At 37.1% G+C, this 25,483-nt stretch overlaps 5 protein-coding genes and 1 pseudogene across 5 annotated transcripts; all 6 read left to right on the forward strand.

Moving 5' to 3' along the window:
- The first annotated feature begins 2,651 nt into the window (after positions 1 to 2,651).
- LOC131352157 (extracellular calcium-sensing receptor-like) lies at positions 2,652 to 4,185 on the forward strand. Its single transcript, XM_058388088.1, has 3 exons — positions 2,652 to 2,900; positions 3,040 to 3,849; positions 3,928 to 4,185. Exons 1-3 carry the CDS (start codon positions 2,652 to 2,654, stop codon positions 4,183 to 4,185), a joined length of 1,317 nt encoding a protein of 438 aa, XP_058244071.1.
- Positions 4,134 to 5,458, forward strand: LOC131352158 (extracellular calcium-sensing receptor-like). The gene is made up of 2 exons (XM_058388089.1): positions 4,134 to 4,370; positions 4,498 to 5,458. The coding sequence occupies exons 1-2, from the start codon at positions 4,202 to 4,204 to the stop codon at positions 5,403 to 5,405; spliced, it is 1,077 nt and encodes a 358-aa protein (XP_058244072.1). The 5' UTR covers positions 4,134 to 4,201; the 3' UTR covers positions 5,406 to 5,458.
- Positions 5,459 to 7,114: 1,656 nt separating this feature from the next.
- On the forward strand, positions 7,115 to 10,379 carry LOC131351549 (extracellular calcium-sensing receptor-like). The gene is made up of 6 exons (XM_058386968.1): positions 7,115 to 7,314; positions 7,593 to 7,884; positions 8,014 to 8,823; positions 8,902 to 9,129; positions 9,221 to 9,344; positions 9,472 to 10,379. The coding sequence occupies exons 1-6, from the start codon at positions 7,115 to 7,117 to the stop codon at positions 10,377 to 10,379; spliced, it is 2,562 nt and encodes an 853-aa protein (XP_058242951.1).
- Positions 10,380 to 11,645: 1,266 nt separating this feature from the next.
- LOC131351550 (extracellular calcium-sensing receptor-like) lies at positions 11,646 to 14,438 on the forward strand. The gene is made up of 5 exons (XM_058386969.1): positions 11,646 to 11,930; positions 12,061 to 12,873; positions 12,953 to 13,180; positions 13,275 to 13,398; positions 13,531 to 14,438. Exons 1-5 carry the CDS (start codon positions 11,673 to 11,675, stop codon positions 14,436 to 14,438), a joined length of 2,331 nt encoding a protein of 776 aa, XP_058242952.1. The 5' UTR covers positions 11,646 to 11,672.
- Positions 14,439 to 18,211: 3,773 nt separating this feature from the next.
- Positions 18,212 to 21,013, forward strand: LOC131351551 (extracellular calcium-sensing receptor-like). The gene is made up of 5 exons (XM_058386970.1): positions 18,212 to 18,496; positions 18,606 to 19,418; positions 19,495 to 19,722; positions 19,807 to 19,930; positions 20,106 to 21,013. Exons 1-5 carry the CDS (start codon positions 18,239 to 18,241, stop codon positions 21,011 to 21,013), a joined length of 2,331 nt encoding a protein of 776 aa, XP_058242953.1. The 5' UTR covers positions 18,212 to 18,238.
- A 1,091-nt stretch (positions 21,014 to 22,104) lies between these two features.
- On the forward strand, positions 22,105 to 25,349 carry LOC131351552 (extracellular calcium-sensing receptor-like; annotated as a pseudogene).
- The last annotated feature ends 134 nt before the right edge of the window (positions 25,350 to 25,483 follow it).

The following is a 25,483-nucleotide window of genomic DNA, read 5'->3' on the forward strand; positions in this document are numbered from 1 at the left end:
AAATGTCACATTTTGTACAGCTTTTTTGGCTGTAACTTTAACAAATGAGAGGAGAGGATAATCAAATATATATAACAAATAAAGAGCAGTGCCAGATTTATAAAGGCAGTATATAAGGAATGGTCATGGAAGGCCTCCCATCACACATCACCAGAAAACATGGTGGATATTGTTAAGCTCTTGATGACAAATAAGATAATGGCCCTTGTGTCTGAAAGACAAGAGCTACAGGCAGCAGGTTACAGGACTGCAGTAGACTGGCAATTCTGCCATTACACACAATATGCCACCCTACTAATATCTTATAGTTAGTGTCCTCTAAATCTTTAGATTATATACAGAATCGCATTTAAAACTGTTCTTTAGTCAGCAAATGACATCAACCTGCAAGTTGCAAACTGGCAAATCTGTGAAGGCCCATACATCTGCTACTATGGTGCAAACTACTTTAATAAGAAGTTTCTTAACAAAGTCATTTGGGCTTAAGGGAAAACGTATTTTCAATTTCGGATCTGACCTGAATTCCCACATGAATGTTTAACACACAGGTGACTTATGGTTTGACAAACTAACACAACAAACATGTGAAAACATGTCACATTGCATTTTATTATTGTTATTGTAGGATTCATTTTCCATCTTGTGTGGCAGGTGGTAGTGTCTGTTTGCTTTGAGAGCTGTCCCTCAGGTCTCAGAAAGGCTGTTGTGAAAAGACTGTCTGCTATTATGACTGCATACCAGGCCCAACAGGAGCAATTACAAACAAAACAAAAAAGCTTTCCCTACTTGCCCCTTTGGTACGTTCAATCAACTGTGAAAGATTACAGGAAAAATAAAATACGTACCTATGATCTTCCTATTGAGACATGATTAAATTTGTTTTGAAGATTTATTTTCCCATGGCATTGCCCAGAAGCAGTTATGGGAAATGTAGATGATTTTCTTTGTCCTCTGTTCTTCTTTGGCTTTAATAACTGGCCACTCTGAGCTGTCTAATATGCTTCACAGTGTTCTGGGTCAACTTTGGCACAGGTGAAACAGTCAAAAGTGGACAGAGGAATTTTCATATTCTTTGCTCTGTGCTGAGTATCTTCACATTTCATGAATCATGTTGACACATTGTTGGAGTAGATACCTTTACTTTTTTTAAAAACTGATTAGTGACACATTGTCCTTATTTGCCACTGAATATAAAAAAGTCTACACATCCGTATTAAAATTACAGGTTTATGTAACATAAAAAAGTAAAATCAACCACATCTGATTATTATCCACCCCTAATATGATATATCAACCAACAAAATACAATTGAAAAAATATAAACAGAAAAACTCATGGCTGCTAATTAATGGGACAATGATATTTATAAAGTCTGGGTATTTATAAAGCTTTGAAATTCACCTGGCCTTTCCTAATGATGCCTGTGAACAAGCCAGGGTCATGGCTTGTTCACAGTCATCGTTAGGAAAGGCTAATTAATCAGAACAGGCTAATTAAGGTCTAATTAAGGTCTGATACTTTGGCCAAAGTTATCTGAGAGCTCAAGTCTCCTGGGGTTCCCATTCTTTTTCAGGGTGCTGCTTTCCCTTTTTCCCTCTTAAACTGTAGAACTCAAAAACAATACACTGATGTTGTTTAAAATATTGCAAAAGAGTGTTTCATGTTAAACTTTATGCCTTTTGGAGATCATTTAATATTCAACTTGCTTAACTGTTCACATTAACAGAAATTTTGACCAGGGGTGCTCAAACTCTCGCATGCCACTGTAGGTCCATCTGATACTGACATGCATATAAATGAAAAGACCATCAGGCAAGTTATTTAAAAATATAAATTTGTACCACAATTTGCTTTCTGTATTTTGCAATAAAAAACAAATGTGTGCCTCCTAATCCATCCATCTTCTACACCGCTTATGCTACTGGGCAACTGAAAATATGGACTGAAAGCACAAAGCAGGGTATGGCCTAGTCTATTGCAGGGCACAATCACACACTCAGTCACACACTACCGAAAATTTAGAGATGCCAGTCAATATCCGGAGGAAGTCCCTGAAGCATGGGGAGAACATGCAAACTCCACACATACAGTGAATTGGAATCCCAAACCCTGGAAGTGTAAGGCCTGCCATTACCAACTAACAAGCGGTACAAAATAATAAGATTATGCAATTGTTACACCCACACCAAAGGGAGTGGTAAATTCAGTGAGTCAAAGAGATATAAAAGCCCAAAATGTGGTGATGGTATTTTGGGCAGGGTGAGAATGAGGTTCCTGCACACATGTTTTTTATTCACTCAGGTGAGAGCAGCTGATCCTCCCTGCAGCTTACTAGGCCTGCCCAATCCTCCTGAACTCAGCAAAGATGGTGATGTACTGATTGGTGGAATCTTTTCGTTCCATGTCAAATGGGACCCGGTAGCACATGTCTTTACATCTGATCCTTGGCCACCAAAATGCAGAAGGTGAGAGCACATTAGGGAAATTTTACAGTTTTTTTTAATTATATGCATTACAGGATACAATATATATAAACTTATTATTACATTAGTGTAAATGGTGTTCACTTGAAAGTGTAGTTATGTTTATATGTAGTTTTGTTTTCTTGGTCCTGCAGTTTAAGCCTCCTTGAATTTCAAAATGCCCAAACAATGTTATTTGCCATTGAGGAAATCAACAACAGAAACGATCTTCTTCCTGGGGTCCAACTGGGTTATAAACTCTATGATTCCTGTGGGTCAGCAGAAATAACAACAAGAGCCTCTTTGTCCTTAGTTAATGAAAACAGAAAAAATGCATCTTGTTCCAAACCAGATATAGTTCAAGCAATCATAGGTCAAACATCCTCCAGCTCTACTGTTGCCATTGCTACAACTGTGGGACCTTTGAAAATACCTGTGGTAATATTTCTTCATTTATCTTCAAAAATACTTTGCTCTGAATGAAAATGTGCCTGCTTTTAATGGTGAATTATGAACACACCTAATATTTAAAGATATGTACAAAAAATTGTGCAAAATTTAAATTTCTATATTGCAGGTCAGTCACTTTGCAACATGTGCATGTCTAAGTGACAAGAAGAAATACTATTCTTTCTTCAGAACTGTTCCCAGTGATTATTACCAGAGCAGAGCTTTGGCTAAGTTGGTCAGGCATTTTGGCTGGACATGGGTAGGGGCTGTATGCAGTGATAATGACTATGGGAACAATGGTATAAATGAATTCATCATTGCAGCTAAAGAAGAGGGAATCTGTGTTGAGTATTCCAAAGCCTTCTTTAGGACAGATCCCAGAGAGAAAATACTGAAAGTAGTTGATATTATCAAGGCTTCAACCACCAAAGTTATTGTAGCTTTTGTCTCATATTCTGACCTTGGGGTTCTTCTAAATGAAATGGCCTTACAGAATGTGACTGGGTATCAGTGGATTGGAAGTGAGTCCTGGATCTCTTCTCTAAACCCAGCCATTGTGCAGTGGCAGCATCTTTTGATAGGATCCATGGGTTTTGCTATCCCAAAAGCACAAATCAAGGGTCTACAGGAATTTCTCACCAAATTAAATCCAAATTCTGATGCTATTTACAAAGAGCTGTGGGAGACAATATTTGAATGTAAGCTTCCCACACAAGAAAACATTGAGATGAAAAAAATATGCAAAGGTAATGAAAGTCTCAGTCAAGTTCAAAACATTTATACAGATGTTTCAGAATTACGAATTGCAAATAATGTTTACAAGGCTGTGTACGCTGTGGCATATGCCCTGCATAACATATATAGCTGTTCAACAAATAGGCATGGGCAAGAAGGTTCCTTTGCATGTGCAAACATAACAGATAGCAAACCATGGCAAGTAAGTATAACAATATAGGCCGATATAAAATACATACTTATATATTTGTAAGTGATTATTGTGCAATGCTTGATTTAGGTAGTCACTGAGCTGCAGAAACTCCATTTCAATACTACAACTGGAGAGGAAGTATACTTTGATGAAAATGGAGACCCAGCAGCAAGGTATGAACTGCTGAATTGGCAACAAGATAAAGATGGCAAAATAGTGTTTGTTAAAGTGGGCTTCTATGATGGCTCTTTGCCAGCACATCTTCAACTGTCATTTAACAACATTAGCATATACTGGCCCCACAACAAGACACAGGTAAATGACAACATCTATATGAAAAGATAATATGTAGAATACATTCATGAGAAAATTATGTAAAAAAATATGCAATAAAAAATATTTTCAGGTGCCGGTCTCTGTGTGTAGTCCAAGTTGTCCACGTGGTACAAGGAAGGCTGTGCAGAAAGGAAGGCCAATCTGCTGCTTTGACTGTATACAATGTGCAGAGGGGGAAATCAGTAACATAACAGGTATAATGAATAGTGGTTAGTTTAATAATGCACAAAATCCAAGAAAGATTACAAAGTTTGAGTAGGTTAATACATACAATATAATTGCAGTTATACCTAAATTCATATTCCTTTTCTCTTCCTTTAGATTCTGTAACTTGTATCAAGTGCCCACCTGAACTGTGGTCTAATGAAAAGAAAGACAGATGTGTCTTAAAGTTGGTGGAATTCCTGACTTTTGAGGAAATAATGGGAACAATTCTTGTATTATTTTCTTTGTTAGGAGTAGCTTTCACTATCTTTATTGCAGTAATTTTCTTTAAACACAAGGACACACCAATTGTTAGAGCAAATAATTCTGAACTGAGCTTCTTGCTGCTCTTCTCTCTCACTCTGTGTTTCCTCTGTTCACTCACATTCATTGGTCAGCCCTCTGAGTGGTCTTGTATGCTGCGCCACACAGCATTTGGGACAACATTCGTCCTCTGTATCTCTTGTGTTCTGGGGAAAACAGTAGTAGTGTTAATGGCCTTCAGGGCTACACTTCCAGGCAGTAATGTCATGAAATGGTTTGGGCCTCTACAACAGAGACTCAGTGTTCTTGCCTTCACTCTTGTACAAGTCATTATTTGTGTACTTTGGTTAACAATAGCCCCTCCTTTTCCATACAAAAATATGAAGTATTACAAGGAAAAGGTTATATTAGAATGTCATGTAGGCTCAGCTATAGGTTTCTGGGCAGTGCTGGGTTATATAGGATTCCTGGCTCTTTTGTGTTTTATCTTGGCTTTTCTGGCCCGGAAGTTGCCTGACAATTTCAATGAAGCCAAATTCATCACATTCAGCATACTTATATTCTGTGCAGTTTGGATCACATTTATTCCTGCTTATGTCAGCTCTCCTGGAAAATTCACTGTAGCTGTAGAGATATTTGCCATTTTAACATCAAGCTTTGGTTTACTATTTTGCATATTTGTTCCAAAATGTTATATAATCATGCTGAAACCAGATAAGAATACAAAAAAACAAATAATGGGTAAAGCATCTGCTAAATGATTTAGCTGTTAATCTGTTTAAATTATGCATCTTGTTTGAAAAGCAAATTCTATCTTATCTGATATCTTATCTTAAAATAATACCTTTGAATTTCATTAGAATAAAGATATACATTTACAATAACTGCACTCAATAAACTGTTTATCTGACATCTGACTCTGTGGTACCATTTACATATTGTTAGTTGTCAGTGGTAGAAGCCATAAACTCTAAGTCAATATTACTTGCTCATACCATATTCAGAGCAAAATAGGAGATAAAAGGGTTTCAGACCATTATGCGACTATGCAGCCCCATATACAGCATGCACTGAGTCTTCTGGCACCTTTCTGTCATAGCCAGCATTAACCTTATTTTTAGCAATTTGTACTGCAGTAGATCTTCTGTGGGATTGGGCCAGATGAGCTAACTTTCACTCTCTAGATGCATCACTGAGGTTTGGGTTCTCATGACCCTCTCAGTGGTTCACCAGTTGACCTTCATTGGACCACTTTTGGAGGTACCCATTGTTGAATACTGTGTAGACCCCACAGTTCTGCGATTTTGGAGATGCTTTGGTTGTTCAGATCTTGTCCTTCCCCATTTTTCTGTCTATCAGCACAATAGCATTGAAAACTGCATAAACTGATAGGTGCCATTGTAGCAAGATAATCACATACACAATGTATGTATACAGGATGTCCCAAATGTTTCCACACATAGGGGAATTTTACACTTTTTATCAAAATGTCTTCAACAGAAAGTGGTATTTGCTACTGAGGAAATGATTCAAATCTAGAATCAGACAGAAAACACTGTCATTCTTCTGAAATAAAATGAATAGAACCTGTAGTTCAGATTTGTGGGGTCTACTTTTTAGATCAGTTCTTTGTATGTGAACATGAATATGCTTAAGACCATGAACTGATAGTGAAACTGATGCAATTCTTCTCCAATGTGGAGTATTGGTGGCTGTAAAGCATACCAATGGCCATCTTTCATTGGTGAAGTCTTTACTGGTGCTATTGTGGGCATGGACGATGGGTTGATGGGATTTGAATTAGCAAAGAAAAAAAGGGGGTATTCTTATCGATTGATGGAAATAGCTTAATGTAATTAGTTTAAAATTAAGACTTAACAAAATGAGGAGAATTAGGATTGTAAATATTTTTGTTTGCAGTCCATAGGTGCATATACCTAGGTCTACAACTAGGCCCACCTGATACTGACATGTACATAAATGAAAGGACCATTAGGCAAATTATTTAAACACATTTTAAATTTGCACCACAATTTCCTTTCTGTATTTTGTAATACAAAAAAATGTGTGCCTCCTAATCCATCCATCCTCTACACTGCTTATCCTACTGGGTTGTTGAAAATATGGAGTCTATCCCAGGGGACTCAGGGCACAAGGAAGGGTATGACCTGTACAGGATTCCAGTCTATTGCAGGGCACAATCGCACACACACACTACTGACAATTTAGAGATGCCAATCAGTACCAGGAGGAAGTCCCTGAAGCATGGAGAGAACATGCAAACTCCACACATACAGCAGATGAGGGACTGAAATCCCAAACCATGGCCCCACTTTTGCCAACTAATAACTGGTGCAAAATAATGAGGTTATGCAATTGTTACACCCACACCAAAGGGAGTGGTAAAGTCAGTGAGTCAAAGAGATATAAAAGCCCAAAATGTGGTGATGGTATTTTGGGGAGGGTGAGAATGAGGTTCCTGCACACATGGTTTTTATTCACTCAGGTGAGAGCAGCTGATCCTCCCTGCAGCTTACTAGGCCTGCACAATCCTCCTGAACTCAGCAAAGATGGTGATGTACTGATTGGTGGAATCTTTTCCTTCCATGTCAAATGGGACCAGACAACACATGTTTTTACATCTAAGCCCTGGCCAACAAAATGCAGAAGGTAAGATAACAGGGGATTTTTTTTTACATTTTTTTTATTTTGGTAAGTGGAATGATAACATTTGATTTTAGGAAGATCAAAAATATATTTTTTAATTATATGCATTACAGCATAAAACATACACCCACCCACCCACCCACACACACACACACACACACACACACACACATATATATATATATATATATATATATATATATATAATGTGTGTGTATATATATATGTATATAAATATATTCCCTAGAAACATATGTAATTTTGTTCTCTTGCTCCTGCAGTTTAAGCCTCCGTGAATTTCAAAATGCCCAAACAATGTTATTTGCCATTGAGGAAATCAACAACAGAACTGATCTTCTTCCTGGGGTCAAACTGGGTTATAAAATATATGATTCCTGTGAATCAGTTGAAATAACCACAAGAGCCTCTTTGTCCTTAGTTAATGAAAATGGAAAAAACACGTCTGAAATCCTTTGTTCCAAACCAGATACAGTTCAAGCAATCATAGGTCAAACATCCTCCAGCCCCACTCTTGCTATTGCTGCAACTGTGGGACCTTTGAAAATACCTGTGGTAAGATTTCTTCATAGACTTTACTCTGAATGAAAATGTGCCTGCTTGTACTTGTGAATTATGAACACACTTAATATTTAAAGATATGTACAAAGTAAATTGTGCAAAATTGAAATTTCTCTTTTGCAGGTCAGTCACTTTGCAACATGTGCATGTCTAAGTGACAGGAAGAAATACTATTCTTTCTTCAGAACTGTTCCCAGTGATTATTACCAGAGCAGAGCTTTGGCTAAGTTGGTCAGGCATTTTGGCTGGACATGGGTGGGGGCCATATGCAGTAATAATGACTATGGAAACAATGGCATAAATGAATTCATCATTGCAGCCAAAGAAGAGGGAATCTGTGTTGAGTATTCCAAAGCCTTCTTTAGGACAGATCCCAGAGAGAAAATTCTGAAAGTAGTTGATATTATCAAGGCTTCAACCTCCAAAGTTATTGTAGCTTTTGTCTCATATTCTGACCTTGGGGTTCTTCTAAATGAAATGGCCTTACAGAATGTGACTGGGTATCAGTGGATTGGAAGTGAGTCCTGGATCTCTTCTCTAAACCCAGCCATTGTGCAATGGCAGCATCTTTTGATAGGATCCATGGGTTTTGCTATCCCAAAAGCTCAAATCAAGGGTCTACAGGAATTTCTCACCAAACTAAATCCAAATTCTGATGCTATTTACAAAGAGCTGTGGGAGACAATATTTGAATGTAAGCTTCCCACACAAGAAAACATTGAGATGAAAGAAATGTGCAAAGGTAATGAAAGTCTCAGTCAAGTTCAAAACATTTATACAGATGTTTCAGAATTACGAATTGCAAATAATGTTTACAAGGCTGTGTATGCTGTGGCATATGCCCTGCATAACATATATAGCTGTTCAGCAAATAAGCATGGGCAAGAAGGTTCCTTTGCATGTGCAAACATAACAGATAGCAAACCATGGGAGGTAAGTATACCAATATAGGCCAATATAAAAGACATAATTATATATTTGTAAGTGATTAATATGCAATACTTGATTTAGGTAGTCACTGAGCTGCAGAAACTCCATTTCAATACTACAACTGGAGAGGAAGTATACTTTGATAAAAATGGAGACCCAGCAGCAAGGTATGAACTGCTGAATTGGCAACAAGATAAAGATGGCAAAATAGTGTTTGTTAAAGTGGGCTTCTATGATAGCTCATTGCAAACAAATATTCAGCTGTCATTTAACAACATCAGCATATCCTGGGCCCATAACAAGACACAGGTTAATAACCACATCTAAATGAAAGGATCAAATGTAAAATAAATGTATTAGACAATTACAAATAATTATATGCAATAAACATTATTTTCAGGTGCCGGTTTCTGTGTGTAGTCCTAGCTGTCCACTAAGTACAAGGAAGGCTGTGCAGAAAGGAAGGCCAATCTGCTGCTTTGACTGTATACAATGTGCAGAGGGGGAAGTCAGTAATATAACAGGTATAATGAATAGTGGTTAGTTTAATAATGCACAAAATCCAAGAAATATTACAAAGTTTGAGTAGGTTAATACATACAATATAACTGCAGTTATACCTAAATTCATATTCCTTTTCTCTTCCTTTAGACTCTATAACTTGCATCAAGTGCCCACCTGAACTGTGGTCTAATGAAAAGAAAGATACCTGTGTCTTAAAGTTGGTGGAATTCCTGTCTTTTGAGGAAATAATGGGAATAATTCTTGTATCATTTTCTTTGTTAGGAGTAGCTTTTACCATATTTATTGCAATAATTTTCTTTAAACACAAGGACACACCAATTGTTAGAGCAAATAATTCTGAACTGAGCTTCTTGCTGCTCTTTTCTCTGACTCTGTGTTTTCTTTGTTCACTCACATTCATTGGTCAGCCCTCTGAGTGGTCCTGTATGCTGCGCCACACAGCTTTTGGGACAACATTTGTCCTCTGTATCTCCTGTGTTCTGGGGAAAACAGTAGTTGTGTTAATGGCCTTCAGGGCTACACTTCCAGGCAGTAATGTGATGAAATGGTTTGGGCCTACACAGCAGAGACTCAGTGTACTTGCCTTCACTCTTGTACAAGTCATTATTTGTGTACTTTGGTTAACAATAGCCCCTCCTTTTCCATACAAAAATATGAAGTATTACAAGGAAAAGGTTATATTAGAATGTCATGTAGGCTCAGTTATAGGTTTCTGGGCAGTGCTGGGTTATATAGGACTCCTGGCTCTTTTGTGTTTTATCTTGGCTTTTCTGGCCCGGAAGTTACCTGACAATTTCAATGAAGCCAAATTCATCACATTCAGCATACTTATATTCTGTGCAGTTTGGATCACATTTATTCCTGCTTATGTCAGCTCTCCTGGAAAATTCACTGTAGCTGTAGAGATATTTGCCATTTTAACATCAAGCTTTGGTTTACTATTTTGCATATTTGTTCCAAAGTGTTATATAATCATACTGAAACCAGATAAGAATACAAAAAAACAAATGATGGGTAAAGCATCTGCTAAATGATTTAGCTGTCTATATGTTTGCTATAAATAGTTTGTTTAAATTATGAATTTTCTTCAAAAAATAAGATTATAGCTTAAACTAACACCTTAAAAATTCACTAGCATAAAGATATACCTTTTCAGTAACTGCACTCAATAAACTCTTTATCTGACATCTGACTTTGTGGTACTATTTACACATTGTTAGTGGTCAGTGGAAGAAGCCTTATTATACAACAAATGTGTCTTTTCACATATCTTTTGAGATTAGCTTTTTCGCAAGATGTTCTCTTTCTTTAATTTAAATTCACCCTCATCTTAAGCCTTAAGTTGATACTGCTTGCTTATACCATATTCTGAGCAATACAGGAAATAAAAGGGTTTCAATCTGTTATGCGACTATGCAGCAAGCTGGGATGCATTGTGACTTCTGGCATCTTTCTATCATTAACTTTTTTCAGCAATTTGAACTGCAGTAGATCTTCTGTGGGACTGTACCAGATGGGCTAACTTTCAATCTCTAGATGCATCACTGAGGTATGGGTGTATGTATACAGGATGTCCCAAAAGTTTTCAAACATAGGGGAAATTAAGACTTTTTATCAAAATGTCCTCCAAGAATAACCAGGTCCACCCAGTGTTGACATTTACATAAAGCAAAGCACCATTAAAAGAGATTCATGAGAATATAAATTTGATAGGTACATAGACTTACACAACAGTGCAATAAAATAAAAATGCGTGCCTCCTTAGAAGAACTGCACAACAGTGGGGTATTACACATCTAAACACACACCCAAGGGTCTGGTAAATTTGGAAGTCAAATGGTTATATAAATGGCTAACCAATGGTATATATATCATGGTATATAGGGAGGGATGATAATGAGGTTCCTGCACACATGGTTTTTATTCACTCAGGTGAGAGCAGCTATTCCTCTCTGCAGCTTACTAGGCCTGCCTAATCCTCCTGAACTCAGCAATGATGGAGATGTACTGATTGGTGGAATCTTTTCCTTCCATGTCAAATGGGACCAGACAACACAGGTCTTTACATCTGGGCCACAACAACCAAAATGCAGAAGGTGAGAGGATGTTAGTGAAATTTGAATGTAGTTGAGTTTGGTAAATGGAACTATAATAATGATTCCAGCGTGACACATTTAAAGAAATCAGAGACATTTAAAATGATTTGCATTACAGTATTTACAAACCTGTTTCTGTGTTAGTGGTTATGGGTTCACTTAAAATATATTTAGCTTTATTTTTTGTCTTCCTGTAGTTTGAGCCTCCGTGAATTTCAAAATGCACGAACAATGCTATTTGCTATTGAGGAAATCAACAACAGAACGGACATTCTTCCTGGGGTAAAATTGGGTTATAGAATCTATGATGCTTGTGGATCAGTAGAAATAACTACAAGAGCATCCTTGTCCTTAGTTAATGACAATGGAAAAAATATCTCTGAAATGTTTTGCTCCAAACCTGATACAGTTCAAGCAATTATAGGTGAAACATCCTCCAGTCCTTCTATTGCACTGTCTGCTACTGTGGGACCTTTGCATATACCAGTGGTAGGGCTTCTTTTTTCTATGTAAAAATATGTTGTTTTAAATGAAAATAATATGTTTTTGATGGTAAATTAAGAACAGGCCTAATAATGAATATTAAGGAAATTAGATGTTATTGAAATTTTTATTTTAGGTCAGTCACCTTGCAACATGTGCATGCCTAAGCAACAAAAAGAAATACCCATCTTTCTTCAGAACTGTTCCCAGTGATTATTACCAGAGCAGAGCTTTGGCTAAGTTGGTCAGGCATTTTGGCTGGACATGGGTAGGGGGCATATGCAGTGATAACGACTATGGAAACAATGGCATAAATGAATTCATCATTGCAGCCAAAGAAGAGGGAATCTGTGTTGAGTATTCCAAAGCCTTCTTTAGGACAGATCCCAGAGAGAAAATACTGAAAGTAGTTGATATTATCAAGGCTTCAACCTCCAAAGTTATTGTAGCTTTTGTCTCATATTCTGACCTTGGGGTTCTTCTAAATGAAATGGCCTTACAGAATGTGACTGGGTATCAGTGGATTGGAAGTGAGTCCTGGATCTCTTCTCTAAACCCAGCCATTGTGCAATGGCAGCATCTTCTGATAGGGTCCATGGGTTTTGCTATCCCAAAAGCTCAAATCAAGGGCCTAGAGGACTTTCTGACCAAACTCAATCCCGCTTCTGAGGCAGCTATTTTCAAAGAGCTGTGGGAGACAATATTTGAATGTAAGCTCCCCACACAAGAAACAGTTGAGACAAAGAAAATGTGCAAGGGCAATGAAAGTCTCAGTCAAGTTCAAAACCTTTATACAGATGTTTCAGAGTTACGAGTTGCAAATAATGTTTACAAGGCTGTGTATGCTGTGGCTTATTCCCTGCATAACATATATAGCTGTTCAAAGTGGCACAGTGGAAAAGATGGTCCGATTGCATGTGCAAACATTACAGATAACAAACCCTGGCAGGTAAGTATAACAATATAGCCTTCTGAAAATATGTAAATGAAAATATTCATGATGGAAGTGTTTTCAATGTTTTATCTAGGTATTCAATGAGTTGAAAAAACTCCATTTCACCACTACAACTGGAGAGGAAGTATACTTTGATGAGAATGGAGATCCAGCTGCAAGGTATGAACTGGTGAATTGGCAACAAGGCAAAGATGGTAAAATAGTATTTGTTAAAGTTGGTTTCTATGATGGCTCTTTGCAAACAGAACTTCAACTATCATTTAACAACATCAGTATAGTCTGGGCCCACAATACACAACAGGTAAATTATAATATCTACTGTATATGTACAGATAATGCAAACAATATCATTTTTAAAGATGTTAATACACATATACAATAAAAATTGTTTTCAGGTGCCGGTCTCAGTGTGTAGTCTAAGTTGTCCCTGGGGCACAAGGAAGGCTGTGCAGAAAGGAAGGCCAATCTGTTGCTTTGACTGTATACCATGTGCAGAGGGCGAAATCAGTAATATAACAGGTACAATGAATAGTGTTTAGCTTCAGTGATGCACACAAGATTCAAAAACATTTAAAAGTTTTATTAAAAAGCTAATAAAAAATAGTTGCAGTTGCATATAGCTAAACCGCTCTTAATTTTATCTTTCTGTAGACTCTATAACTTGTATCAAGTGCCCACCTGAACTGTGGTCTAATGAGAAGAAAGATACCTGTGTCTTAAAGTTGGTGGAATTCCTGTCTTTTGAGGAAATAATGGGAATCATTCTTGTATCATTTTCCTTGTTAGGAGTGGCTTTTACCATCTGCATTGCAATAATTTTCTTTAAACATAAAGACACACCAATTGTTAGAGCAAATAATTCTGAACTGAGCTTTCTGCTGCTCTTTTCTCTGACTCTGTGTTTCCTTTGTTCACTCACATTCATTGGTCAGCCATCTGCATGGTCCTGTATGCTGCGTCACACAGCTTTTGGGACAACATTCGTCCTCTGTATCTCCTGTGTTCTGGGGAAAACAGTAGTTGTGTTAATGGCCTTCAGGGCTACACTTCCAGGCAGTAATGTCATGAAATGGTTTGGGCCTCCACAACAGAGACTCAGTGTACTTGCCTTCACTCTTGTACAAGTCATTATTTGTGTACTTTGGTTAACAATATCACCACCATTTCCCTACAAAAATATGAAGTATTACAAGGAAAAGATCATATTGGAATGTCATGTAGGCTCAGCTATAGGTTTCTGGGCAGTGCTGGGTTATATAGGATTCCTGGCTCTTTTGTGTTTTATCTTGGCTTTCTTGGCTCGGAAGTTGCCTGACAATTTCAACGAAGCCAAATTCATCACATTCAGCATACTTATATTCTGTGCAGTCTGGCTTACCTTTATTCCTGCTTATGTCAGCTCTCCTGGAAAATTCACTGTAGCTGTAGAGATATTTGCTATTTTAACATCAAGCTTTGGTTTATTATTCTGCATATTTGTTCCAAAGTGTTATATAATCATACTGAAACCAGAGAAGAACACTAAAAAACAAATGATGGCTAAAGTACCTGGTAAATGATTGAAATGTATAGTTAGCCACTGTAAAAATATCTACCGTACTTAAAGTGCACGTTCTAGGATAAATAAAATCCTTTAAATAGAAGAGCTACTTTTTCTCTATCAGCAGTAATAAACTGTTATCTATTGTCTGATTTTGCAGTACAATTTGCATATGGTTAATGGTTACTGTATTAAGTATGATTAGATAAACGTGTGTTTTCACATATCTTTTGAGACACATTTACACTTCCATTTACATTTATGGCATTTGTCAGATGCCCTTATCCAGAGTGCCTTATAGAAGAGCTCTATCAATAATCACATCCTGCTGCTGATTCACTAGTTCACAAACTAAAAATACGATTATTCCTCTGACGGGTGTGAGGTACTATCGAAAGAACAAAGACATCTAATTGCTAATTGAAGTAGTTCTGCAAGAGGCCATGAGGACTGCCAGTGTCAGCTAGAGAAAGTTTATTCCCCCATCTACGTGCCAGAGCAGACAAGAGTCATAGTGTATGCCTTCCTTATACCCCAAAAGAGGTTGGGATCAGTCAAGCAGTGATAGAGGATTGATGGGAGTTTAGTCCAGTGAACAGTGTGATAAGTGCTTTGAGGTAAGCACTTAGCTGATCTGTTATTGGGGATGGAGACAAGCATTATTGTTTCAAATCTAATGACACCAGCTACAGGAAAACAATGGAGGGAGTGTAGCAATGCAGTGGTGTGGGAGAACATACTTAAATTTAAAGCAAGTCTCACAGCTGCATTTTAGATCAGTTGCAGAGGTTAAATGGTGATCAGAGTGACAAAGTAGTTGAACAAGCACCTAAGTGGTCTGAGTGGATAGAAATGGATAAATCCTTTTGATTTTGTGAAGAAGAAATCAAATAGAGCATGTTAATCGACATTAGCATTAACACTGTGAGAGACAAAGGAGACTTGATTGTTCAAGGTTGTGTGTAGTAACTGAAGGAGAGATTAGAGAGTTGTCCAGGGATATCACACGATCCTGACATAGGAACAAATCACCTGGTGTGAACAGCATTTCAATTTTGCTGAAATCAAGTTTCAGCCAATGAGTTGCCAGATATGCTGAGATGTGAGCAGAAACATGAAAGTCTGAGGGAAGGTGGAGCGGATGACTTGAGTGTCATCTGCATATCAATGGCATAAAAACCGATGTGAGGATATACCCTCACCAAGATATTGTATATAGAGGAAGAACAGAAGTGGGCCAAGTGTGCTGCTTTGAAGCTACAATGGTTATGATCTTTTAGGTTGTTCTCTGTATGTGTGCGCATGTGTGTGTGTGTGTGTGTGTGTGTGAAAGAGAGAGAGAGAGAGAGAGAGAGAGAGAGAGAGAGAATGTCAGATGGTCTGATAGACTGTTATGAAAGGGATTGGATACAACACACAATTTGGTAGGTCAAGAGAAGGGATATTCTGTTTGTGTAGTGAAGGGGTTGGGGTTCAAGTAAAGGTCTGGCACATTTTTTCCATCTGAAAAATCTTCAGCAGTCAGGGATGAGTACAAACAGCCAGCAGGATAAGTGGTGAAGAAAAATGTTGTGGAGCTTGCAAGCATCTTTAGCAGAAGCTTTTGGCTTAGCAGAAGTCACTTCAGATGTAAATTTTGGATAGCAAAGCATGGTAAGAGACAAAATCTGTGTCGAGCTGTGATTTCTTCCACTTTCATTCTGCTGTTCTTGATTCTGCATGTAAATAAAATATAATGTTCCCAAAACTTTTCTCAGTCTTACATTTTGTCCCCAGCTTAAGCCATGAAGAGGCTCTCCTGTGCCCATTAAATAGAGGAAACAAAGTTTTTAAACCACACACTAAATGTGTATCTCCATACATCACAAGAACACTCTAAAGGGCCTATCATCAATAAAAGTAGCTTTACCCCTAAAAGATTATGGATTACTTTAAGAACTTTTCGGTTTAACCTGAACTACTTTTTGTTTGACCTTACTGCATGGAAAGTAAATGGCCCCTTCTGAAACCACTGCAATTAAACACACTATACATGCATATATCATTGTATATATAATTACAATTTTGATAAGACCAATTTAAAATATTCAAAATCAAAATTACTTTTACCATTCTATTGCAGTTGAAATATATAATAATAAGTAAGAAAACTCTTGGTCTGTGTGCATGTCTTCATAAAAATTCCCCAGTCAAACTAAATCACTGTTTTAGCTGGTCAAGCATTGTGACCAGGTTGTGATGATTATAAGTAACAACTATGATTAAAATATAATATAACTGCCACATTTATTATTGCACTGCAAACAAAAGGGTCCTGAAATCAGAACAACAAGCAGAGGGTTACAGGACCTCAGTGGATTGTCACTGATGCCAGTCAAGCATGTCACCATCCATGCATAATTATATAATTATAATAATAACAATAATAATAATAATAATAATAATAATAATTATTATTATTATTATTATTATTATTATTATTATTATTATTATTATTATTATTGTATTGCACTTTATTGTCATTGCACATGGGTACCTGGCAACAAAATGAAGTTTGCTGTGCAAAGTAGTAGTGCAGTATAGACAGATATATGTATTTGTGTGTGTGTTTGTGTGTGTGTGTGTTTTTATATTTTTTATTTTTTTTCATGTGTGGCAGGTGTCTGTGTTTCTGAATCTTGTAAGAGTTGTCCCCCAGGTAATGGGAAGCTTATTCAGGATAGATGCCTGTCTGGTGTTTTGACTGCATACCAGGCCCACCAGGAAAAATTAACAGCAAAACAAATAATAGATTCTTGCTTGCCCTTTATATACTGTAAAAGAAAAAACACATGGGGAAATATAATACTTAAATACTATCTTCTTGTTCAGGCCTGATTAAATGTTTTGAAGTTTTATTTTCATTTATGCAGATATGACAAATGTAGATTCTTTTTTGTCCTCTGGTCTTTAACTCTGAAGTCCTATATGTTGCAACACAGTGTAACCATGAGGTGGAATATTAGCTATGTGGGTATAATTTGGGTAATAGGTCTTTAATCTCTTTACCTACATGTACTCGGCCATGTAATATAATCTACTGCAGGCCTGCAAAGCTCTTAACAAATTTTAGAATGTAATAACTATATCATTAACTATAGCAATAACTATATTCAACAGATTATGACGTGTCTATAAAAGAAGGCACAATTAAAGAGACTCTAGAATATAGACCGGTACATAAATTTACACAACACTGCAATAAAATAAAAATGTGTGACTCCTTGGAAGCATTGCACAATAATGAGGTAATGCACTTCTTAAAACCACACCCAAGGGTTTGCTCAATTTGGGAGTCAAATGGTTATATAAATAGATAAACATCCATCATGGTATTTAGGGAAGGATTATAATGAGGTTCCTGCACACATGGCTTTTATTCACTCAGGTGAGAGCAGCCGATCCTCCCTGCAGCTTGCTAGGCCTGTCCAATCCTCCCGAACTCAGCAAAGATGGGGATGTACTGATTGGTGGTATCTTTTCCTTCCATGTCAAATGGGACCAGACAACACATGTCTTTACATCTGAGCCCCAACAACCAAAATGCAGAAGGTGAGATCACATATGTAAAATCACTGATTTTAAATTAGATTAAATTTGATGAATGGAACTATAATAATGATTTAAAAGCAATTTATTTAAAGAAGTTCAGAAACAATTAAAATTATTTACATTACAGTATTTACAAACATGTTTCTATACTGGTGGGTTCACTTAAAAAAAAGCTTTATTTTTTTTCCATGTAGTTTGAGCCTCCGTGAATTGCATAATGCACAAACAATGCTATTTGCTATTGAGGAAATCAACAACAGAACGGACATTCTTCCTGGGGTCAAATTGGGTTATAGAATCTATGATTCCTGTGGGTCAGTAGAAATAACTACAAGAGCATCCTTGTCCTTAATAAATGTCAATGAGAAAAATTCATCTGAAATGTCTTGCTCCAAACCTGATACAGTTCAAGCAATCATAGGACAAACATCCTCCAGCCCCTCTATTGCTATGTCTGCTACTGTGGGACCTTTGCACATACCTGTGGTAAGATGTCTTCTTATGTCTTCAACCAATGTTTTTGATTATAAATTAAGAACATGCCTAGTGATGAAAGTTAAGGAAATTACAGGTTATTTAATTCTTTTTATTTCAGGTCAGTCACTTTGCAACATGTGCATGCCTAAGTGACAGAAAGAAATACCCATCTTTCTTCAGAACTGTTCCCAGTGATTATTACCAGAGCAGAGCTTTGGCTAAGTTGGTCAAACATTTTGGCTGGACATGGGTAGGGGCCATATGCAGTAATAATGATTATGGAAACAATGGCATAAATGAATTCATCATTGCAGCCAAAGAAAAGGGAATCTGTGTTGAGTATTCCAAAGCCTTCTTTAGGACAGATCCCAGAGAAAAAATTCTGAAAATAGTTGATATTATCAAGTCATCAGCCTCCAAAGTTATTGTAGCTTTTGTCTCATTTTCTGACCTTGGGGTTCTTCTAAATGAAATGGCCTTACAGAATGTGACTGGCTTTCAGTGGATTGGAAGTGAGTCCTGGATTTCTGACATGAACACAGCCAATACCGAATGGCAGCATATTCTGGAAGGATCTATGGGTTTTGCTATGCCAAAAGCTCAAATTAAGGGCCTTGGGGAATTTCTGACTAAGCTTAATCCAGCTTCTGATGCAGCTATTTTCAAAGAGCTGTGGGAGACAATATTTGATTGTAAGCTTCCCACACAAGAAAATGTTCAGATAAAACAAATGTGCAAAGGCAATGAAAGTCTCAGTCAAGTTCAAAACCTTTATACAGATGTTTCAGAGTTACGAGTTGCAAATAATGTTTACAAGGCCATTTATGCTGTGGCATATGCCCTACATAACACGTATGGCTGTTCAAAGTTAGAAAGTGGAAAAGATGGTCTAATTGCATGTGCAAACATAACAGATAATAAACCATGGCAGGTGAGTGTAATAATATATCCTGTTGAACAGCATGTAGTTATGTTTGTTGCTGAACCATTTGGAATGCTTTATTTAGGTAGTGAATGAGTTGAAGAAACTCCATTTTACTAGTACAACTGGAGAGGAAGTATACTTTGATGAAAATGGAGACCCTGCAGCGAGGTATGAACTGCTGAACTGGCAACAAGACAAAGATGGTAAAGCAGTATCTGTGAAAGTGGGCTTCTACGATGGCTCTTTGGTAGAACACCGGCAGTTGTCATTTAATAACAACAGTATAACCTGGGCCCACAACAAACAAGAGGTTAACATATGCACTGATCATATGTACTATTAGCAATTTATAAACTTATCAATAAAGGCATACACAATAAAAATTTGGTTTTAGGTGCCAGTCTCTGTGTGTAGTCCGAGTTGTTTCCCAGGCTTCAGGAAGGCTGTACAGAAAGGAAGGCCAATCTGCTGTTTTGACTGTATACCATGTGCAGAGGGAGAAATCAGTAATATAACAGGTATAATTAATAAGACCCCTTGTATTTCAATCTTTTGTTAGGTTTAAAAAGTACTATTGAATTGCAATAACTGCAGTTGATTTTAATTTTTTTGAATTTTTTTTTCTATTACTTCCAAAAAATAGAAGTGCAATTACCTAAATGGCCTAGCTGATATTTTTTTCTCGTTCCATAGATTCTATAACTTGCACCAAGTGCCCACCTGAACTGTGGTCTAATGAGAAGAAAGATACCTGTGTCTTAAAGCTGGTGGAATTCCTGTCATATGAGGAAATAATGGGAATCATTCTTGTATTGTTTTCTTTGTTAGGAGTAGTTTTCACAATCTGCATTGCAGTACTTTTCTTTAAACACAAGGATACACCAATTGTTAGAGCAAATAATTCTGAACTGAGCTTCTTGCTGCTCTTCGCACTCTTTCTGTGTTTCCTCTGTTCACTTACTTTCATTGGTCAGCCCTCTGAGTGGTCCTGTATGCTGCGCCACACAGCATTTGGGATCACCTTCGTTCTCTGTATCTCCTGTGTTCTGCTGAAAACAGTAGTTGTGTTAATGGCCTTCAGGGCTACACTTCCAGGAAGTAATGTCATGAAATGGTTTGGGCCTCTACAACAGAGACTCAGTGTACTTGCCTTCACTCTTGTACAGGTTATAATTTGTGTATTTTGGTTAAGAATGTCCCCTCCTTTTCCATACAAAAATATGAACAACTACAAGGAAAAGATTATATTAGAATGTCATGTAGGCTCAGTTATAGGTTTCTGGGCAGTGCTGGGTTATATAGGACTCCTGGCTCTTTTGTGTTTTATCTTGGCTTTTCTGGCACGGAAGTTGCCTGACAATTTCAATGAAGCCAAATTCATTACATTCAGCATACTTATATTCTGTGCAGTTTGGATCACATTTATTCCTGCTTATGTCAGCACTCCTGGAAAATTCACTGTAGCTGTAGAGATATTTGCCATTTTAGCATCAAGCTTTGGTTTATTATTCTGCATATTTGTTCCAAAGTGTTACATAATCATACTGAAACCAGAGAAAAATACCAAGAAGCAAATGATGGCTAAAGCACCTGTGAAATGAATTTAGCTATAAAGATCTTCACCATTACTAAGATCAGTTAAATTTAAATTATGTTGCCTATGTAAAGAACATCTACTAAATTAAGTGAAAATTTTTGAAATGCATTTGTTTAAAGATCTATTTCAATAACCATGGTAAATAAACTGGTATATTTTGTCTGAGTTTGCAGTACTATTTGCATATTGTTAGTGATAGTATGGTGACATGTTTTCAGGTAAATTTTGAGACAGTTTTCCCACAAAAAATCTAATTATATAATTATAAGATTATGTTCCCATAATCTGTACAATGTGCACTCTGTACACTTTTGTAAGTGCACTATCATCAATAAAACTACATGTAGGCATGTAGATTAAGGGACTGTTTTTCTACCCTTGTGTTTTAAAATTACCGTATGAAAAACTGGCAGAATACAATGTATCTGTGACAAACTCACAAGCTTGATTCCTCAAAATCAGATTTTTGATTATAGCATTTATTTTGAGCTGTAGTCTGTAATAAACTTGAACGAAATTTTACCTCTGAGTTCATTTCTGTTTCTTTTTCAGGCAGAGGGTTACAGAACTGCAGCGACAATTTGAGTTATCCTTCTCCCAGTGGTGTGCGATCTAGGCCCTTTTAGCTCAGGACACTTACCATGGGATTGATAGGGACATTTAGCATGACATGGATACCTCAGGGATACCTTAAACCAGGAAGTTAGAACATTCATAAAAAAGGTCATTATCAAGATAATACACGGTATAAACTGAATGAGAAACCCTGTGGAATATGACCAACCCATTGTAGATCTTTATATGTGCATGTATATTATGTCATTTTTTGTTCATTGGTTGTGGCTATGTACAATTTGGGGCATGCCCTATTCTAAGCATCAATTCAGTACCAATCTAGTACAATAGATAATAGAAGTACATATAGATAATAATAATAATAGAAATATCACAGTCTCATTTTGACAGGGGTTATATAAAATGCAAATTAATGAGGTAGTACATATGCATAGGTATACACCACACCTTGACATCTAGGTATTGTAGGAGCTTAACAGAATTATATAAAAGCCTAGAGGTCGAGGTGGTGTGGGAGGGATGAGAATGAGTTTCTTGCACACATGGCTTCTATTCACTCAGGTGAGAGCAGCTGATCCTCCTTGCAGCATCCAAGGACTGCCCAATCCTCCTCAACTCAGTAAAGATGGGGATATAATGATTGGTGGGATCTTTAACTTCCACAGCAAATGGGAGCAGCCAGCACGAACATTTACATCAGGGCCAAAGAAAGGAGAATGCATTCGCACAAGGTGAGGGGGCATTAGGATATGTTAATTATACTATATCAAAAAATTATTCCAAAATTATTCTCATTGTGAATTTCAAAAACCTATTCTTAATTATAATGATTTATATGATTTTTTCTACAGCTTGACCCTTAAAGAATTTCAAAGTGCACAAACAATGGTATTTGCAATTGAAGAAATCAACAACAGAAGTGATATTCTTCCTGGCATCCATCTGGGTTATAAAATCTATGATACATGTGGAACATCTGAACTGGCCACAAGAGCTGCCTTGTCTTTAGTCAATGGGCATAGAGAAAATACAACTTCAGTGAACTGCTCCAAACCTGACACTGTTCAAGCAATTATAGGACATTCTGCATCTACACCCACTATTGCCATCTCTACTACAGTGGGACCATTGCAAATTCCTGTGGTAAATCCTATATCTACTTTTAAATTATAAACATGCATTCAATTGAAATTACAATTGCATTGTATGTTATGTAAGCATTTTGTATTGATTTTCATAAAATGAAATGAACACATACCAAATTTCATTAGCTACAGTATATATTTGAACCAAATACATCTATTACAGGTTAGTCACATTGCATCATGTGCATGCCTAAGTGACAAAAAAAAACACCCATCGTTCTTCAGAACTGTTCCCAGTGATTACTACCAGAGCAAAGCTTTGGCACAGCTTGTCAAATATTTTGGATGGACATGGGTGGGGGCTCTGTGCAGTGATAATGACTATGGGAAAAATGGCATAAGTGCATTTATAAGTGCTGCCAAAGAAGAGGGAATCTGTGTTGAGTATTCCAAAGCATTTATTAAGACAGACTCCAGAGAAAAAATTCTCAACATAGTTGAAATGATCAAAGCTTCAACCTCCAAAGTGATTGTTGCTTTTGTTGCATACTCTGACTTTGCTTTTCTTCTGAGAGAAATGGTCTTGCAGAACATGACTGGGTTTCAGTGGATTGGAAGTGAGTCCTGGATCACCGATTTGAACACTGCCAATGCTGAATGGCAACATATTCTGAGAGGTTCTGTGGGTTTTTCTATTCCAAATGTTAAAATCAACGGCCTAGGGTCATTTTTGACTAAGCTTAATCCAACTTCTGAGGAAGCTATTTATAAAGAGGTATGGGAGACCATATTACAATGCAAATTTCAGCCACAGGAAAACACTGAGATGAAACAACTGTGCAACAGCAATGAAATTCTCGCTCAAGTTCAAAACAGTAATACAGATGTTACTGACTTACGAATTGCAAATAATGTTTACAAGGCTGTGTATGCTGTGGCTTATGCCATACATAACAGTTATGGCTGTTCAGAGAGGGACAATGGACAAGAAGGTGCTATTGCATGTATTAAACTAGCAGATTACCAGCCACCCTGGAAGGTAAGTGTAACAAAATAGATTCCTGAGAAATGTGTATTTGTGCACATAACTGAAGAGTATGCAATGCTTCCTTTAGATAGTGACTGAGTTGAAGAAAATCCGTTTCACCACTGCAACAGGAGAGGATGTATTCTTTGATGAGAATGGAGACCCAGCAGCACGGTATGATGTGCTGAACTGGCAGCAAGGTAAAGATGGAAAAACAGTATTTGTTAAAGTGGGCTTCTATGATGCCTCTCTACAATCACACCTTCAGCTGTCAATTAACAACAACAGTATAGTCTGGGCCCACAATAAACCACAGGTAAACAACAATATTGATGCCAACAGAATATGTTCATATAGATGTTGTATTGTATATTCAATTATACAGCACATAATTTTAACTGAAATGCAATAAACAATTGTTTTCACAAAATAATTTATAGTTATGTACAATATGTAATGGTTGCAGGTACCAGTCTCTGTTTGCAGTCCAAGTTGTCCCCCAGGCACCAGGAAGGCTGTACAGAAAGGAAGGCCAATCTGCTGCTTTGACTGTATACCATGTGCAGAAGGAGAAATCAGTAACATAACAGGTATCATCAATAGTGTTTTGAATGACTAATAACTATTAATGCACGCAGGAACAGAACAATACAATGCAAAATGCACATCAAATTGATATTAATCTTCTGTCCTTTAGATTCTATATCTTGCATCAAGTGCCCTCCTGAACTGTGGTCTAATGAAAAGAAAGATACATGTGTCTTAAAGCTGGTGGAGTTCCTGTCATATGAGGAAATAATGGGAATCATTCTTGTATCATTTTCTTTATTAGGAGCTTTTTTCACCATCTGCATTGCTGTAACTTTCTTTAAACACAAAGACACACCAATTGTTAGAGCAAATAATTCAGAACTGAGCTTTCTGCTGCTCTTCTCTCTGACTCTGTGTTTCCTCTGTTCACTTACTTTTATTGGAAAGCCCTCTGAATGGTCCTGTATGCTGTGCCACACAGCATTTGGGATCACCTTTGTCCTCTGTATCTCCTGTGTTCTGGGGAAAACAGTAGTTGTGTTAATGGCCTTCAGGGCTACACTTCCAGGCAGTAATGTAATGAAATGGTTTGGACCTACACAGCAGAGACTCAGTGTACTTGCCTTCACTCTTGTACAGGTCATTATTTGTACAGTGTGGTTAACAATATCACCACCTTTTCCCTACAAAAATATGAAATATTACAAGGAAAAGATTATATTAGAATGTAATGTAGGCTCAGTTATAGGTTTCTGGGCAGTGCTGGGTTATATAGGATTCCTCGCGCTTTTGTGTTTTATCTTGGCTTTTCTGGCCCGGAAACTGCCTGACAATTTCAATGAAGCCAAATTCATCACATTCAGCATGCTCATATTCTGTGCAGTTTGGATCACATTTATTCCAGCTTATGTCAGCTCTCCTGGAAAATTCACTGTAGCTGTAGAGATATTTGCCATTTTAGCATCAAGCTTTGGTTTACTATTCTGCATATTTGTGCCAAAGTGTTATATAATCATTCTGAAACCAGAAAAGAATACAAAGAAGCAGATGATGGCTAAAGCAGCTGGGAAATGAATTTAGCCATCCAGGTCTTCACCAATGCTAAAATCTGTTCAAATTAAGCAGTCTATTTAAAGAACATGTCCTAACTTAAATAAACATTAGCTAAATGCATTAGCAGAAAAATCTATTTTATTAGCTGTGGTAAATAAACTGTTATATTTTATCTGACTTTGCAGTACCATTTGATTACGCT

Source organism: Hemibagrus wyckioides, linkage group LG04 (assembly GCF_019097595.1).
Source record: "Hemibagrus wyckioides isolate EC202008001 linkage group LG04, SWU_Hwy_1.0, whole genome shotgun sequence".
In the NCBI taxonomy this organism is placed as follows: Eukaryota; Metazoa; Chordata; class Actinopteri; order Siluriformes; family Bagridae; genus Hemibagrus; species Hemibagrus wyckioides.

Bases quoted from the DNA above. Each gene is read 5' to 3' on its own strand.
- LOC131352157 (XM_058388088.1), top strand. From the start codon at position 2,652: ATGTTATTTGCCATTGAGGAAATCAACAACAGAAACGATCTTCTTCCT. The intron at 2,901-3,039 runs GTAATATTTCTT...TCTATATTGCAG, and splicing joins GACCTTTGAAAATACCTGTG to GTCAGTCACTTTGCAACATG. The intron at 3,850-3,927 runs GTAAGTATAACA...TGCTTGATTTAG, and splicing joins CAGATAGCAAACCATGGCAA to GTAGTCACTGAGCTGCAGAA.
- LOC131352158 (XM_058388089.1), top strand. From the start codon at position 4,202: ATGAGAAAATTATGTAAAAAAATATGCAATAAAAAATATTTTCAGGTG. The intron at 4,371-4,497 runs GTATAATGAATA...CTCTTCCTTTAG, and splicing joins GGAAATCAGTAACATAACAG to ATTCTGTAACTTGTATCAAG.
- LOC131351549 (XM_058386968.1), top strand. From the start codon at position 7,115: ATGAGGTTCCTGCACACATGGTTTTTATTCACTCAGGTGAGAGCAGCT. The intron at 7,315-7,592 runs GTAAGATAACAG...TTGCTCCTGCAG, and splicing joins TGGCCAACAAAATGCAGAAG to TTTAAGCCTCCGTGAATTTC. The intron at 7,885-8,013 runs GTAAGATTTCTT...TCTCTTTTGCAG, and splicing joins GACCTTTGAAAATACCTGTG to GTCAGTCACTTTGCAACATG.
- LOC131351550 (XM_058386969.1), top strand. From the start codon at position 11,673: ATGCTATTTGCTATTGAGGAAATCAACAACAGAACGGACATTCTTCCT. The intron at 11,931-12,060 runs GTAGGGCTTCTT...TTTTTATTTTAG, and splicing joins GACCTTTGCATATACCAGTG to GTCAGTCACCTTGCAACATG. The intron at 12,874-12,952 runs GTAAGTATAACA...TGTTTTATCTAG, and splicing joins CAGATAACAAACCCTGGCAG to GTATTCAATGAGTTGAAAAA.
- LOC131351551 (XM_058386970.1), top strand. From the start codon at position 18,239: ATGCTATTTGCTATTGAGGAAATCAACAACAGAACGGACATTCTTCCT. The intron at 18,497-18,605 runs GTAAGATGTCTT...TTTTTATTTCAG, and splicing joins GACCTTTGCACATACCTGTG to GTCAGTCACTTTGCAACATG. The intron at 19,723-19,806 runs GTTAACATATGC...ATTTGGTTTTAG, and splicing joins GGGCCCACAACAAACAAGAG to GTGCCAGTCTCTGTGTGTAG.